General features: G+C 54.5%; 6 protein-coding genes across 6 annotated transcripts; 4 read left to right on the top strand and 2 right to left on the bottom strand.

The window, feature by feature from the left end:
• Nucleotides 1-112: 112 nt before the first annotated feature.
• PHACADRAFT_248256 (uncharacterized protein) lies at nt 113-1,666 on the bottom strand (the record flags this gene model as incomplete). Its single annotated transcript, XM_007390917.1, has 7 exons — nt 113-495; nt 549-677; nt 735-1,023; nt 1,079-1,184; nt 1,256-1,403; nt 1,456-1,496; nt 1,550-1,666. The coding sequence occupies 7 exons, from the start codon at nt 1,664-1,666 to the stop codon at nt 291-293; spliced, it is 1,035 nt and encodes a 344-aa protein (XP_007390979.1). The 3' UTR covers nt 113-290.
• A 760-nt stretch (nt 1,667-2,426) lies between these two features.
• Nucleotides 2,427-2,952, top strand: PHACADRAFT_248257 (uncharacterized protein). The gene has a single exon (XM_007390918.1). The coding sequence runs from the start codon at nt 2,711-2,713 to the stop codon at nt 2,936-2,938; it is 228 nt and encodes a 75-aa protein (XP_007390980.1). The 5' UTR covers nt 2,427-2,710; the 3' UTR covers nt 2,939-2,952.
• Nucleotides 2,953-2,980: 28 nt separating this feature from the next.
• On the top strand, nt 2,981-4,023 carry PHACADRAFT_248258 (uncharacterized protein). The gene has a single exon (XM_007390919.1). It carries the CDS (start codon nt 3,060-3,062, stop codon nt 3,498-3,500), a length of 441 nt encoding a protein of 146 aa, XP_007390981.1. The 5' UTR covers nt 2,981-3,059; the 3' UTR covers nt 3,501-4,023.
• A 181-nt stretch (nt 4,024-4,204) lies between these two features.
• PHACADRAFT_248259 (uncharacterized protein) lies at nt 4,205-5,988 on the top strand. The gene is made up of 3 exons (XM_007390920.1): nt 4,205-4,397; nt 4,447-4,930; nt 4,993-5,988. The coding sequence occupies exons 1-3, from the start codon at nt 4,209-4,211 to the stop codon at nt 5,790-5,792; spliced, it is 1,473 nt and encodes a 490-aa protein (XP_007390982.1). The 5' UTR covers nt 4,205-4,208; the 3' UTR covers nt 5,793-5,988.
• Nucleotides 5,989-6,063: 75 nt separating this feature from the next.
• Nucleotides 6,064-7,027, bottom strand: PHACADRAFT_84985 (uncharacterized protein; the record flags this gene model as incomplete). The annotated part of the gene is made up of 2 exons (XM_007390921.1): nt 6,064-6,794; nt 6,844-7,027. 2 exons carry the CDS (start codon nt 7,025-7,027, stop codon nt 6,064-6,066), a joined length of 915 nt encoding a protein of 304 aa, XP_007390983.1.
• A 4,229-nt stretch (nt 7,028-11,256) lies between these two features.
• PHACADRAFT_248262 (uncharacterized protein) lies at nt 11,257-13,340 on the top strand. The gene is made up of 14 exons (XM_007390922.1): nt 11,257-11,352; nt 11,406-11,588; nt 11,640-11,717; nt 11,769-11,826; nt 11,882-12,058; nt 12,114-12,120; nt 12,173-12,294; nt 12,359-12,466; nt 12,521-12,559; nt 12,616-12,641; nt 12,693-12,854; nt 12,911-12,919; nt 12,970-13,122; nt 13,183-13,340. Exons 1-14 carry the CDS (start codon nt 11,284-11,286, stop codon nt 13,201-13,203), a joined length of 1,212 nt encoding a protein of 403 aa, XP_007390984.1. The 5' UTR covers nt 11,257-11,283; the 3' UTR covers nt 13,204-13,340.
• The last annotated feature ends 1,891 nt before the right edge of the window (nt 13,341-15,231 follow it).

Consider the following 15,231-nt stretch of genomic DNA (forward strand, 5'->3'; position numbering starts at 1 on the left):
GCCGCGGGATCGACGGGCTCACAATATCGATTTCGCAGAGTTCAAGAGGAAGCTCATTGAGAGAGGCAACTGGATTGCATGGTATGCATTTGAATCAGGGCTAACCATGCGTGCCAAGACCAAACAAATTCCAATAAGAAAACTCGACTTGTAGCTACAAAATCGTATGTAGTATCAGCATATCATATCTCTGCCGTACTCCGTTCTCTCAAACATTGGCTAAATCTCTTGTACATATATGTAGCATATCTGTCCTATCTTCCTATTCCCCAATGTGATACTCCAGTCGCCTATTCCTCAGAAATCTTGATCAGTAGCTTCCCAGTGAGACTACTTCCCGGCGTATTAATCTCCTGATGCGCTTCGCGGACACCCTCAGCTGTAAAGGGGAAGACACGGTGTATTCTGATTTTGAATAGTCCGCTACGGATCGCTTGCCAGAGCTCGCCGAGGTAGTAGTCCGCCTCATCGGGAGTTACAATATATCCGAACACACTACCCACAAGAATATTGAGATTGCCAGGCGTCATAAACGTTGGCGTTCTTACCTGGGGCGAATGAGAGTAATGTTTTTGGCAGAGAGCTTGAGAGGAGAAATGGGGTCCGGTGCGCCTGAAGCGTTGCCAATTGCGACAAGCGTACCCTTCCGACGGAGCAAGTCAAAGTTAGGGAGGAAGCTGCGACAAGGCGAGTCAGCGCTTCAGCAATCCTTCATTGTCGCTCTGTCCACGTACGTGTCCTTGCCGACGCCATCAAACACGGCGTGCACACCCTCCCCGTTTGTGAGTTCAAGGACCCGCTGCACCGTGTTCTCCTTCGTATACAGGATGACATGGTCGGCGCCCAGCGATTTTGCGAGCTCGGCCTTCTCAGGGGTGCTTGTCGTGCCGATGACCGTCGCGCCGCGAGACTTGGCGTACGCTAGAAACGCGAGGCCGAGACCGCCTGCGATGGTGTGGACGAGAATAACGTCGCCCTTCTTGACGTAGTACGATTCGGTCATGGTTGTCAGGGCGGTGAGGCCTGTGGCAGCCAGCGCATAAGTCATAGGCTGAAGATTTGCGTATGGTGCACGTACCGTGGGCGACGCATGACGATGCAATGTCGAGCGGGACCTCATCCGGGACTGGATAGACGGATGTCCATGCATACGATACGTATTCTGCAAAGGCACCCAGCGCGTTCTAGGGGGAGCAGTAATCGGGTAACCGCGTCATGATCAGTTGCATAGTGCGGGAACGGGTAGAATATGCACCAAGGAGACCCTTCCACCAATCTTATAGCCACGTCGCTTGTAAGCGGCATCGTTAAGTACCTTCTCGTCCGTAGGCAGTTTCACGATGATGCCCGACCCCTCTGTGCCGAGTACCTGCGGAAACTTCTTGACAGGATATAAACCTTTGCTGTAGCATCGGTGAGCGTCAAGACCAGCTCATTGCCGCAAAGGATGCCCACCGGAAGTAGGTGTCAATTGTGTTGACACCGGCCCAAACGACCTAGCAAAGACACAGTTGGCGCATTGAAATGGCCGCCCGCCACGAGTGCTCACCTTGACCACAATATCTTGTGGGCCTTGTTCGGGGAACGGAAGAGTACTCTTCTCTACGACCTCTGGACCACCATGGGCAGAGATAGTTATGGCCTGTATCTCCTTGGGGAACAACATGGCTAGCTAGGGGGAACAGCATCGATGGTCTGCAGATGTATTTAACTGTTTCCGATCGTCACGCTCCCGACTGCCCCGAGGCAGAAACACATGGCGCAGATGAGTAATACTGATATCTAATGGCCCTTGCACGGTCTCGGGGAGCGCGTGGGCATCATCACTTTACCAAAAGCTGAGTACTACCGCCTCCAGTCCGTAAATTATATGATTGCGTCGGGCAGATCACGAATAACCAGGGATAAGTCGGTATGTTGTCGAGTGTGCAAAGCTAGTGAAGATCATATATGCGACGGCGCGATCTTTGCAGACTTTAACATGTGGCGCATGGAGGGCATAGTGCATCGCGTGCACACTCGATGTCCAAATAGCCTGCTAATAGAGAGATAATTGAGAGCAGCTCGCGGGGAGAACAGTCGGGCTAGACATAAACTAACCATGGTGTGTTAAACTGCCAAGTTATTGCCGAGGTTCCAAATCGCTCAAACCCTCTCATTTTCTCGTACTTCAGTCTCAAGGAAAGGCTCCTACGAGTATCGCAGCAGTAGTACACAGCGCAGGAATGTCGGATCGCCAACTGATGCAGCGTGTTGGCGCCCATGAAATCCAAAGCGAGCGGAGAACACACAACTTCGGCACTCTCACCCGCACCATGCCCTACCGTCCCCCAGCTCTCAATATTGTCAGCGAGGAGGTTCTCGAATCTGTCTACGTGAAGTCGCGAGGTTCTTCAAAGAGGTGAGTTCCGTTCTGACGACGACAACGATGATGTTCAACAACCGCACACATCTCGCAGAAAGTACAATGGCCAGCCGTACAGATGCATGATGTGCAGAGTAGACGTCTCCGACCTATCTCCTAATGAGCACTGGCGAGCGGCGCACCAGTCCAAGGCGATGATGCGCTTCAAAGATGAGGGTGGGGAGTACGAGGTCAAGCGGTCCCGGGACACCGGCCTCTTCGAGTGTCCGCGGTGTGACTCGTTATTCAGACATCCGAGGCATGTGCAGGTGCGTGCCGCTTTTCTGCCATGTTTTCATAGTGAGAATGACTCCGCGACAGGACCATGCTTTTGCGTGGCGCGGCGCCTGCCCCATAAGCAGCACCAGTGTTGACCCACCTAGGAAAACGTTGCGGCCGTCCACATCTGCCAACGACACACCACAAGCAAGGCGTACACTGCCCAGAAGGGCCGAGAAAGCTCCGCAGGCGCCTCAGAACCAGAATGCTAAGGGTGTTGCACGGCCATTGAAGACCCCAACGCGTACACGGTGAGTGCAACCCAATGCTTTGGCAACCTTCTCATTCTCACTGTCTTCGACAAAGCAGAACCGGCATCCCGAGCATATCGCGGACGTTCCGCGCGATGATCCGCCAGTGTTACAACCAGCGCATTATGTCTAACAAGGAGATCGCGGAGTACTGCAACTGCGACGTACGCGACGTATACTTTGCTCTCAATAACGAGACAGGAGACAACTTAAGCGAGGATCATGACTACTTGGACGGGAAGCTTGGGGACATCGTCAACATTGATAACGTTGATGAGAGCATGCTCAAACCAGTGTATCATGTTGACGAGAAGTTGGACAAGGACGAGGACGAAGATATGAGCAACTCCGGCGGAGAAGAGCAGACGCAGCAGGAACCACTCGCGAACGGGGAAGATCCGCGGGCAAAAGCGTATCCCACACCGGAGAGCGACCCGCCGTACAACCCACCACTTCGTGGATACGCCGACGACACGACATACGACTCTGAAGACGAGATCGAGCGCATATTGAGCGCTACGGATTTGGACGAGCCTGAAGACGAGGAGATGTACGATGTAAGTTGAATGGCTCTTCCATCTCGCTTTGTCTCATGCCTGGACAGGAATCTGTGATCCGCCAGGCCGACAGCCCTTCCCACGTACCCACGGCAGAACCCTCGTCACAGATGCTCCAACATCATCCACCACCTCTTTTCCAGGTCCCCCCACTCGACCCAGTCTATGCATTCTTCTCATCGCTATCAAAGACCTCGCCTGAAGAAGTCCATCAGATGACCGCCGTTTTCCATATATACGGCGTCGAAAATTCTGAAGACCTCGACATTCTCTCGCAGATGGAGGTGTGCTGGCATGAAGTCGAACACTATGTTTGCAGCCGGGGGCTCTCGAGAAGCCAGTGGTTACGGGTCTGTGATGCTCTACGAGTCCGGCGGGCATCGGTACTTGGGCAACGGTAATCTTGCAGCCTTTATCTCCTGAATATGCTTTATTTTAAACATATTTTTTCCTCACTGAGCTGGACGCAGGTTGAGACTCGGTTTGCTAACGCAAAATGTATGTTTAACAATTGTATGCTTCACCTTCTTGCAACACGCGTGACGATTGTGTGTATGTTTTGGCGAGCACGCAAGCTGCGCAAGACTCCCGCAGCCTACGGGACCGAAAGTGTGTGACTCTGTCCCTATCACTCGCGATGAACTTCGCGGAGATCCAATATCAAAACGGAACAACTACTCTAGCTCCAGCCTTGCACCGTCTCTCCCACTGCGCAATATGTCGCAGCGCCGTCGGGGCACTAACGCCAAGACCTCGGGCCCGTCCAGGCCAGTACGGGCGGCGAGGGAGGTCGTGGTCACGTTCCCGGACGGCTTTTCGTTCACTGTGAAGAAGACAGGTGCTGATCAACTCTGGCCTTGTCCAAGGTGTGTGCGCTTCCGGTGCAGCAACAAGGATGATCTCAAGGTGAGACAACGGCCCTTTCGGACGTGTATTTTTCTGATGCCTTGAACAGATACATGCAGCAAGTGGGGTGTGCTTACCGAGGTCTGCGAGGGTCGCCGCTCAGCAGTCTCGCGGTGTGGCAGACGTCGTTCCGTCCGCACAGAGACTGCAGCCCCAGCAGGACTCGCAACGACTCACCATCTTTGAAGAACGCGTCGTGGGGCAGACGCATTTCGCCACGCTTGTCCAGCGTTTCCAAGCGACTCAGACGCCCTCCTCTGCGGAAACTGCTGCCCCGAAACACGCTACGCAAAGGGCTGGAGGCGAGAACGGCAGCTCCGGCGCACCAACTTTCACGACAGCCAATAATTCCTCGAATTTGATCGTTCCCGACAGTGCATCTGCCAAAGAGGCTGGAAATGACGACGTACAGATGGCTGCTCAGGAGCCGGTGGAGGGCATGGACATCGACAGCGTCGTTCCGGCGGTGACCACTGCTGCTGAACCTGTTGCTCAACCGTTCCTTAGGGAGCGGAGAAGCGAGTTGACCAAAGGTCGGAGAAGTGGAGATTCATTCAGGTTTATATGCATCTAACTTTTATGATGTTGCCTCCAGTCCACGCTCAAGACAACACCACTCTTGGTACATCAGAAACTAAGTCTACTCTTGGTGCTTCCTCCATGCATTCTGCTGCACAAGGCACACAACTGGCACCAACCATTGTGGACGAGCCCTGCTCTGACCACGCACTAACGCGCGACTTCCGGAGCCTCAGCGTTGTCGCTGGAAGCCCGCCGCCAGCTCGACGACCTGGGCTCGCGGTTACCTTCCTTTCGAAGACATCCAGTCCGCACACACACACGCACGACACGATCCCGCATGCGACCAGGCGCTCGCGCACCGCGCCGTCCGTCCCTCCGCCCGAGTACCCGCTTACGCCTGCCTCGATGCGCGACGACACCCCAGACAACACTGCGGGGCCTGAGACGCAAGAGCCGCGCGCCCAGTCGCCTGTACGGATGACGGGCTATACTCGGCAGTCGCTGAGTTATTCGCCCCTACCTGCGCCGCCACCAACGGCACTGCCAAAGGCTCCTGCTGCGCCGGTTGTCGAACAGCCCGTGCCTGCGCCGCAGAGCGATGCGGCACACAACGCGCTACCACTCCCACCCGCGATACGAGCCTTTCTAGGCCTAGCAACGTTCCGGAACATCCCGGAGCTGCCCACCCTCGGTGCGTTCCTCGTGCGGCGTGGCGTATGCTGCGAAGACGGGCTCAACTGTCTGTGCACTATGCGGCCTGAAGCACTGGCAGAAGACCTCGGGGACCATGTCAGGAGCAAGTTCGACAACATAGTTTGGATGGCTCTGAGGAATGGGTTGGATATACGGGCAAAGAGGATGGAACTGCGATGATCAATGGAGCCAGGGCATTATGCTGATGAGTGCGGTCTGTTTGTGTATCAAGAACGTCATACTTTGCTTTGTGACTGTTATGCTTTGACTGATACTCTTCTTACTCTGTTAACATCGCGCTTTACTTCACTTTCATTCCATTCACTCATTTGTGGGAGTTGTACATAACTGAATAAATCACTAAAATTATGCAAAATCATTACAAGTCGTGACGCTCATAAGACATCTCCAAGCTCAGAGTAACGGTACAAGCCACTATATACCAGCGCGCTCAAGCAGAACCAGTCGGGTAGGAGGGCTCGCCACTCGCCGTCGAGGTCGCCGTGCCGTTCGCGGGGAAGGTCGCGTTGCCCGGGTAGGTATCATTTCCCTCGGCCGTTGCGGGGTTGAAGAGCGGCGGGGAGCTCATCGCCTCGGCGGGGGTGTTGGGCGGGTTCGGCGGGAGACCAGGCGAGAAGGGGCTCGGGGGCTGCGGGCCCGCGGGCGCGGAGGCATTGTTGTTCCCGATCGGGACGCCGTTGACCGGGGCTGCGGGCGCGCCAGGGAAGACCCCGCCTGGAAGCTTTGGGATAGGCGCGCCGCCGGGGACGACGTCCATCTGCATAGGGAACGTGAAGCCCTGGCTGCCTGTGTCGCCGCCACCGTTGCCGTTGCGACGGTCGTCCACCCAGGCGGGTGGCGGGGCGCGCGGCGCGTGGGTGGTCGTGGTAGTACCGTTATTGCCTCCATTGCCGGCATTGGTGCCGTTCGTGCTGTGGTTCGCGTTGCCGGGTGCTCCGCCTGACAAACCCGGAAGAGAGACTGGTACGCCCCCGGTGGCTTGCTGGACCATGCTCTGGATCTGGCTCAGTTGCTCCTGGGGGAGCACGGAGGCAGCGTCCACAGCGCCCTTAACCTGGAGACCGAGCGAGTGAAGGACAGCGGTGACGATGGGAGCGATGCTTTCGATGGTGTTTAAGAGGCCGGCAAGTTGGCGAGGCTCTATGTCAACCTCGCGACGACCTTGGAAGAGTTAGTGTCGAAGAAAAGAAAGGAAGAGATGAGAACACACCGAGACCGCCAAAAAGGGAGCCGAGACCACCTGCGTCCGTGCTGGGGGTGGCATCGCTGCCGGGGGCTTGCGCGACCGCGGCCGAGTCCTGGTTGTCTGTTGGGGCGGCGCTGACCAGAGCGCCAAGAGAGGCAGAGGAGGCGAGGGTAGCCAAGATGACCGAAGAACCAGTAGGCATGCGCATGGTGGTATATATAGCAGGGGTATATATGAAGTAGTAGTGGGTATAGGCTGTGGGGTATCGTCAAGAGATGGTGAGGGTATTGGGTCGAGAGGTGAGGAGCCAGAACCGGTGCGAGGCAGGACTTAAATACCTTCTGAGGCCAGCTTGAGGCTGACTGCGAGGAGGCCGCTTTGGAGTTCTCTCGGTCAGCCTCGCTGGCTGGCGATCAAACTCAGCTTCTAGCACGATCGTTGAGAAGCTTCGCTCGATAAATGCGCAAGAAACGCCCCCTGACGAGGCGAGCCTGACCATCTGCAAGAGCAGTATGTCTTGCGCGTTCATGGTAGTTCATGAGTTACCCGCCCGGCCGTGAGCCGCAAGTTGCCGTAAGTCAAGCGGTGTTTTACACCCGGCGCTTCGAGTAAACGGAAAGGCGCTTACGGCTGTCAGCCTAAGACCATCAAGCTTCAAGCACCGCGCGAACACTCCTGCATACATAACCCCTAAGCACGAATGGCGATAGCGATGCAGTACTCTGACAGCCTCCTGAGGTGACAAAAGGCAATGTATCGAGAGGCGGTCGGTAGCACCGTCGGCGCCCCTTTCCCAAGCGGCCCGCAAGCGAAGCGAGGGATGGCTTCACTTCGTTTCTGCAGCACACGCTCAAGGGGAGAGCGCCACCCCGTGACGCGTGAATAGCCAGCCAGACTTGCTAAAATGACAGGAAAGGGAATTAGGGTGTGCGAGACGCAGCATCATGTCGGGGTATCATATATCATGGCTTATATGCTACCTCTACACGTTTCCTTGCAGTCTCCCTGAGCTCGCGCGCGGACTCCGGTTTCTCCATCTTAATAAGGGCAACGGCATGGGATGGACAACACGCTAGTTTGAACTTTCAGGATGGGCCGAACGAACTGCTTCTTCTCCAACGCCTCTGCGCCCTGCGCGTCGAGGTCAAGCACATCCAAGTTTTCCCGCTGGGTTTGCTTACACCTAGCGAGCAAAGGCGGGTGTCTGCGCGCCTCATCGTCTTCTACCACTGTCCGCCGCCGTCAATAGGCCAGAAAGGTTCACGACGCAGTGGTGAGATGCAGCCCTTTCTCACCCCGTAAGCCTCTAGGCCTGCTCTGGGTTTGCGTGTACCCCGCCAGGAGTACACTAAATAGGGGTGTTCAAAGTTCGCTTTGAACGCGCTTTGGACTCGCTTTGATGGCGATTCAGAGGATGAAACGGAAACTCGAAGCGGCGCGGTTTCGGGGTCCTGAAGCGACGATTCGGGCTGAATCGTGCTGAATCGCGTCGAATCGAGGTCGTCCGTCGAAGCGGCTCCTGAGCCGCTTCGCACGCCGCTTTTCGCTCGATTCACGCTCGCTTTCCAGACCAACCCGCTTCGTCCCGTCCTTGATTCCCTCCTCCTCCCCCTCCTCCCGTGCTATTGCATCAATTTTGTAATAGCCTCATGCACATGGAGTAGTGACAGTGTAATCAATTTATATTAAATTTTTGCTACTTGTTTTCTGCATGTTATGATGAGAAGCGTGTCCCCATACAAGCATTTCTCGGCCGTCCCGTGGTGCATACCAACGGGTAATTTTTTGGAGGCATCTTTGCTCCCTGAGAGCATGCAGGAGCCCCACTACAGGTATAATAGAGTGTATATAGATCATTAGGAATGAAGCGGATGTGTCCCTCACGCCGCCAGCAACTCGATTTAACTCCCTCGTGGTCGGGGGTGTTCAAAGTCTACGCGCGCTTCAGTCGCGTTTCACTTCGTTCGAAACGACTCTCGAAGCGGCCGTGAATCGGTTTTGCGCGCGAACTTTGAACACCCCTAATATGCTGTTCGTGACTACAATTCCTCAGTGTCAGTTGAAACAAGCTAGCGCGAGCCAGGAATTTTTTCGCGCACATGTGCAGTATACCTGAAACGGGTAACCGGAAATCTCTCGTCGAGGCAGAATTATTCTTGTGGAGAATCATACGAGTGGAAGACAGCCCGCGACAGGCCCGTGAAGAGAACGCATGTCTCATGCTCTGTCGGTTCAGTTCGGCTGCCACTGCATTGAGATACTTGACTTGAACGACGATGAGCAGAGCGTCACTAACTGCTAAGACCTATTTAGAAGTGCGGAGTCGTATGATAATGTAGACGTCACGAGTGAGGTGATATGAACCTGATGCTCGACCTCTTCTCCGGGACAATGTGCGGTGTTGAGCGCACTATCAGTCCATCTGGCAAAACGTCGAGGCTCCCACGAGCTCAAGAATGCAGGCTCGGGATGTATACGTCTGCCGCTCGTCATGACTCCTCGAAGATGACGCTGTGGAGAGAAGGACATGCCGGAACATCATGACGCTGAGACTGATTTGCTTGGAGCCTCTTCATTAGCCCATATCTCTACTGAGACCATGGGCCCACGAAGCCGTCGTCTTCTCCAGCTCACGATCCAGATCCCTGAAGTGCGATGGCGCCCGAGCGAAGTCGCCCGCTATCCGTTCTGGGTTCCTGTGCTTGAGGGCATCTTTAGATGATCCGCTGGGAATTAATCGTCTACTGCATGGCGTTTTACAAGACAGAGGCTGCGACGTACAGAGAATAAGTTGCTGACGGTGTAACCTAGGCACAAGCTACAATTTTTGAACGTGACAAGCACTGACGGGCCATTTTTGAACTACACTGCTGAGTCGCGGCATTAGAATACGCCAGATAGAGGAGCACGCTATTTGCGATTGCCTGCCATCCATAATTCAACCCATTGAATGCAGAAGTAGCGGCAGACCATGAGGTGCACTCCCGAATGGCAGTGACGGGTACGCAGACCGTCAGGGATTGGAGAAGACCTGCGCTTGGACCCGCCTTCAATAGATCAGATATGAGCACGCGCTCACTGTGCATTCAGTCGCCTGGGAGGATAATGCGCAATGCAGCGCCATCTCCGAGGGCCTTGCGGTAAGATGAGCGAGGCCTGGGGCCATGGCCTGTCCACGTCGGACTGTGAATTTTACACTCGCTTTTGGCACTTATCATGAATATGTTGTATATATCTTATCGGATTCGCTGCTTATCTGCGTCTCAATTTGCGGGCGGAGAGAAGCGAGTCGACGGTGTTCTTCTCGACAACAGGCAGACTAGCTTACATCATTTAAACTTACGAGAGGCTGTTTCTTCACAAGAGCGTGGTAGGTTGCGCTTCCAGGCCGTAGAACACGCCACCGGTTATCAGATAAGATCAACTTCCCGACGCAATCTCCTTCCACCGCCTGCCTAATCGCTCTCAGGCACTTGTTCTTTCCTCGCCGTCAACCACGTCGGTCAACCCAGTGCTCACCGTCTCTCTGGCATGACCTAGGTTCTCACCTGCAACGCCATCCGTTATGAACGACACCGCATCAAGCCTCGCGCCTCTCTTCATCTTCCTCGCCATCCTCCTGTGAATACCCTGCCAAATCTCGCACAATGACCAAACACTGAGTGTTACGACTCTATAGCTTTGCAGCGCTGGCGTGGTGCATGGTCTCCTCATGCTTGGGACAATCACTAGGCGATTTCTGGAACGCCCTCGTCCTCAGCGCACAGACCAGTCGCAGCTCTCGGCCCTGGAGAAGCCGGACAGAGTGGATAGATGACGAGCTTGAGATGGAATACAGAGGCCGAAATCGCGCACTATAGCTCTATTGTGTCGACTTAGGGCTCCTGTTGTCTCTTAGGTGAGTGCCAGAATAGTGATATTTCTTCAACGTCCACAATCTTCTCTAGTATTAGGTCTTCATATTGCATACCTTGACACAGACGTCAAACGCGATTATGTCTGAGCCTACGTAGCTTCCAGCGCCTGTATCTGACTGGTACTGCTTGCTGAGTGCTCAGCCAACACAGCGGTGGCAGCACTGGGAGCGCGTATCGTCTTGCTTCAACCCCCGAATACGACCGAGTTCAGTTGCTTTTAGCGCCCCGTCCTCCAGCCCGTTCCCACCACGTCCACCCACGTAACACATCGTCGAGCCCGTATTGCAGCCGTTCCCCACATATTTTGCAAGTGAGCACGACAAAAGAGACGTTGTATAATGTTGTGTAACCGGGGATCCAACAGAGCGGAACCAGTTGCGACCCAGAACAAGGGAACAGGCCTCCTTACCGCTCCCTCGGATCCCGCCATTGAGCAGCGAGTAGACCGACGTCCGAGCCGTGAGTACACCCCACTCAATTCAAGAACCATGCATCTTCTCAGCGACTGACATTTGCACAGGACTTTTTAGCCAGACAACGGCGTCTTATGGTCGTTGTCGAAACTACCGAGGACCACGTCCTCTCGGCCCGCCCGATGGACCCCAAATCGCATGTGGTACGCATTCGACGTTTTCTGGCTCGTTCGACCCTAGCATAACCCTTCAACAGTACGCTGAGGACGGCACGGCCACTGACGTCGACTTGCGCGAGCTCGAACAGTCCCCAAAGATTGGAGGGATCAGAGATCCTTACGAGTTCCGCAACGGCATCACACCCGAGGTCGACCTTGCCAGCATGCGCAAGCGCAAACGTGGCAAGAGCATCGAGGGCTACCATCGCAAGCAGAATAACGTCGGTCCTCCGCAGCCATGCCTCCGCACCGCTACTGACCCCGTGTGCCAGCTAATCACCGATTTGCTCAAACCCATGGAGGAGCACACCGAGGACGCCAGAGTGGAAGAAGAGGCGTCCAAAGTCTCGGTAACTGAGGGTCTGCTGTGTGCATAAGCCCTTGCTGACGTGTACCGCCAGATCAAAATCGCTATATGGGCTAGTCTCATCGCCAACTTCAGCCTTTGCGTGCTGCAGCGTGCGCTCTTCTCCTCCTCTCTAGTTATTAATTACTCACATGGGACAATTGGCAGTCTATGCTGCCATATCATCGCTGTCGCTTTCATTGCTTGCTACTGGTATCGATTCCGTCTTCGATATTGGCAGCAATGTCTTGCTTCTGTGGCTGAACAGGAAAGCGAGGAAGCTAGATGCCAACAAATGGCCAGTGGGTGGCGCTCGCCTGGAAACTATCGGTAATATTGTCTATGGTACGTTTTGTCAACAAACAGTGACTATATGCTACGCCTTACAATATTTGTGAAGGTTTCCTGTGCGTGAAGTGGCGCATCATGTTGGCGTGCACTACTGACTCTGCCTTCCAGCATGGGATCAGTCAACTTGGTCGTAATCGTGGAGTCCATGCGCACCATCGTCACGCACAACAGCGATGACGATACGAATGCATTGCATATCCCCTCGCTTATTTCCGTCGGCGCTGCGCTTGGTACGTCTGTCATCATGCCCTTCTTATCTCTCATAGCGCTCAGTCCGCACCATCTTGTGCGCAGGCGTCAAATTTGCGCTCTTCCTCTACTGTTGGCCTCTCCGCAGGGCATCGAGCCAGGTCGAGGTCCTCTGGGAAGATCACCGGAATGACCTGTTCATCAATGGTTTTGGTATGTGCCTTCTACCGCTGGTCAATTGCCAAAATCTGACGACAGGCCCATAAGGTCTGCTCATGTCCGCAGGTGGAAGCAAGCTCAAGTGGTGTACGCACTCTTCTCTCGCCACTCTAATTCCCTGATTCCCATTAACCCACGTGCAGTCCTCGACCCGATGGGCGCCATCCTTGTATGTCCTGACCCCTCTCTGATTCTTCAGTAGGCTGAAAAAAAAATGCAGATTGGCGCGGGTGTTATTGTCGCGTGGGGCCGGACGGTTTACAAACAGTTCGAGCTGCTCGCAGGCAAGTCAGCACCACATGACTTCCTGCAGCTGCTCATCTACAAGACGACGACGTTCTCGGACGAGATCGAGCAGGTCGACACCGTCCGGGCATACCACGTGAGCCACGCCGCTCCTCCTTTCTCACCGCATCTTCTGACACGTTCCGTGTACAGAGCGGTCCAGTGAGTAATTCGACGTGCGTGGGACGGCTCACATGCTGACACAGGCGCAGGACTACTACGTCGAGATCGACGTCGTCATGGACGCAAACACGCCGCTCTGGAAGGCGCACGACATCAGTCAGCAGCTGCAGGACAAGATCGAGGTCCTGCCCAACGTCGGCCGTGCATTCGTCCACGTCGATCACGAGACCACGCACATGCCGGTGCGTCCTCCCCTCATACCTCCCTCTCCTGAACCCTCGAATACTGATGCAAGTGGCCAGGAACACCGCAAATACATATAAGCGGGACCCGCAAAGCGAGCCCGCAGAGTCACGAACCGGCGCACGCAATGACGATACCCTCATGTCCCATCCGAGTAGATTGTACGGTATACCTAATGGGAATACGCTGCCTGTACACGACCATAATGCTACGCGTCTTCTTTTCATTCTCGCATTGTGGTTGTAGCTAAACACTCCACGCCCTGACCTGCTGCGTCCCCTGCTCGAATACGGCAACGAGATTCAACACCCATGCGTGATTCTGACCCTCTCCGCCAGAAGCACCTTTTCAGGACCCCGAAACCGTCTCATTCCGCGGGTCGAAAACAGCCTTACAATCAGCCTGAAATCACGCCCAGAATTACGCTCTGAGCTCCCCTCTTATTTCACGTACAGAATTGGTTTCCTATCTGGAGAAAGTGTCTTTGCTGATGCAAACTTGAAGGAGTCACTGAACTCGCTGGTCTTCGCATCTTTCTGGTTGACGGGGATACTCTATCCTCATACTGAGAACATCTTTAGCATGGCAACCTCATAAATATCCGTTCTGCAGTATTTGGGTGAGTTTAGTATGTAAGTTATGAAGGTTGGGCATGGACAAAAATCAGCATGTCGTAAACTAGAAACATGCAAAAACTCGTTTTCATTTGAGAGGTGAGCGCCCACGCAACACATTGCCTGAGAGTGCCCAAAAATACACACAGATGCACAGACGTGAACGTACGTGCACGTACATGCACGCGCATGCACGAGCGCGAACTAAAGCGCAACGTCGCCAAACTGGAACTGGGCGGCGGCGTAAATCTCGAACCCGCATCAGCGCTACCGTACGGGCCGAAGTGCATGTAGGTGCACTTTCTTGCGCGTCGGTGTCCCAAAGGGTATCTAGCTGAGTACATATCATGCGGGTTAGCTGTGCGATTGTCAACATTTTGCACCAGCGTGCACAAAGGTGCACTTTGTAATAAGCTTGCGCACTGCCGTCATAGCCGCCCAACGAGTTTGACATGGGCGATAGCGAGTTTGATGGGGATGATAGCGAGTTTGACACGGTCGGTAGTGCACGTACGTGCACTTTTGTGCGCAGCTGTGCATCACCATGTACATTAGCACACCAAAATGTGCTAATGCGCACAGCTGTGAACGCAGTACTATAGTAAGTGAATGCACCCTCACTTGTTGTCAATCACGCGCGGCGAGAACCAGGTTTCCATTGCGAGTTTCGATTTTTGTCCATCAAAGACTGTGATAGTAAGTGGCGGCGGGTTTCCCAAAAGCGGAAGTGCGCCAGGGAAGACGTCGAAAGGAGTACAAGCGCCCACTAACCGCTGTTCTCGAGCACGAAGCACAAACCAAACCGTCTGTTTAGTGAACCTATGTTGAACAACCGCGTGAGCATCCGCAGTTTGTCGTGAGATGGTGCCCTCGACCTCGCCGGCCTTCCCGAGCAGCCAGAGCCCGGGTCTTCCTCTCTCAGACCTACCCAACTCATGATCCCGCCCAGGCGCAAAACCCTTCGCTGTTTGCAGCAGAAACAGATGCTGCTCGGAAGGCACTCATTGCACAGCTACGGCGCGTCCCAAAAGTCAGTGTGAACTCGTTCCTTAGTCACCTCATGTCCCCGCTCCCCGAGAGTTTTAAAACAGAGGCCGACATAGAGGGTATTATGAGCGAGCTTCAGAAGGAACCCAGAAACCGCCCAGCTCTTCAAGAAATAAATCCCGGCACGTACGTTTGGTCGTCTTTCCGCAAACAGCCGGCGAAAGACAGTCGCAAGGAGACTCCAGTATCTGCTCAACTAGAAGGCGTAATAAATGACATTATAGGGGCTGCTGCCCGCTGGCGCAGGACGAAGGGGGACCGTACGAGGCTATTTCAGCACTTCACCTACATGAACAATGGCAACAGGACTCTTACGTCACATCACCGTGACAATAAATCTCGCCCAGACGGATATTTCCTCGTGTCCAGTACCAAGAACATGAAGAAGCCCTGGTGGTGGGACATCGGCCTCGTTGGAGAGTTCAAGAAGCATAATACATGGAATGA

Source organism: Phanerochaete carnosa, assembly GCF_000300595.1.
Source record: "Phanerochaete carnosa HHB-10118-sp unplaced genomic scaffold PHACAscaffold_1, whole genome shotgun sequence".
In the NCBI taxonomy this organism is placed as follows: Eukaryota; Fungi; Basidiomycota; class Agaricomycetes; order Polyporales; family Phanerochaetaceae; genus Phanerochaete; species Phanerochaete carnosa.

Coding starts and splice junctions, on each gene's coding strand:
- PHACADRAFT_248257 (XM_007390918.1), top strand. CDS start 2,711: ATGACTCCGCGACAGGACCATGCTTTTGCGTGGCGCGGCGCCTGCCCC.
- PHACADRAFT_248258 (XM_007390919.1), top strand. CDS start 3,060: ATGTCTAACAAGGAGATCGCGGAGTACTGCAACTGCGACGTACGCGAC.
- PHACADRAFT_248259 (XM_007390920.1), top strand. CDS start 4,209: ATGTCGCAGCGCCGTCGGGGCACTAACGCCAAGACCTCGGGCCCGTCC. Junction 4,398..4,446: donor GCAACAAGGATGATCTCAAG/GTGAGACAACGG, acceptor TGCCTTGAACAG/ATACATGCAGCAAGTGGGGT. Junction 4,931..4,992: donor GAGAAGCGAGTTGACCAAAG/GTCGGAGAAGTG, acceptor TGTTGCCTCCAG/TCCACGCTCAAGACAACACC.
- PHACADRAFT_248262 (XM_007390922.1), top strand. CDS start 11,284: ATGGTCGTTGTCGAAACTACCGAGGACCACGTCCTCTCGGCCCGCCCG. Junction 11,353..11,405: donor TGGACCCCAAATCGCATGTG/GTACGCATTCGA, acceptor ACCCTTCAACAG/TACGCTGAGGACGGCACGGC. Junction 11,718..11,768: donor AAGAGGCGTCCAAAGTCTCG/GTAACTGAGGGT, acceptor GTGTACCGCCAG/ATCAAAATCGCTATATGGGC.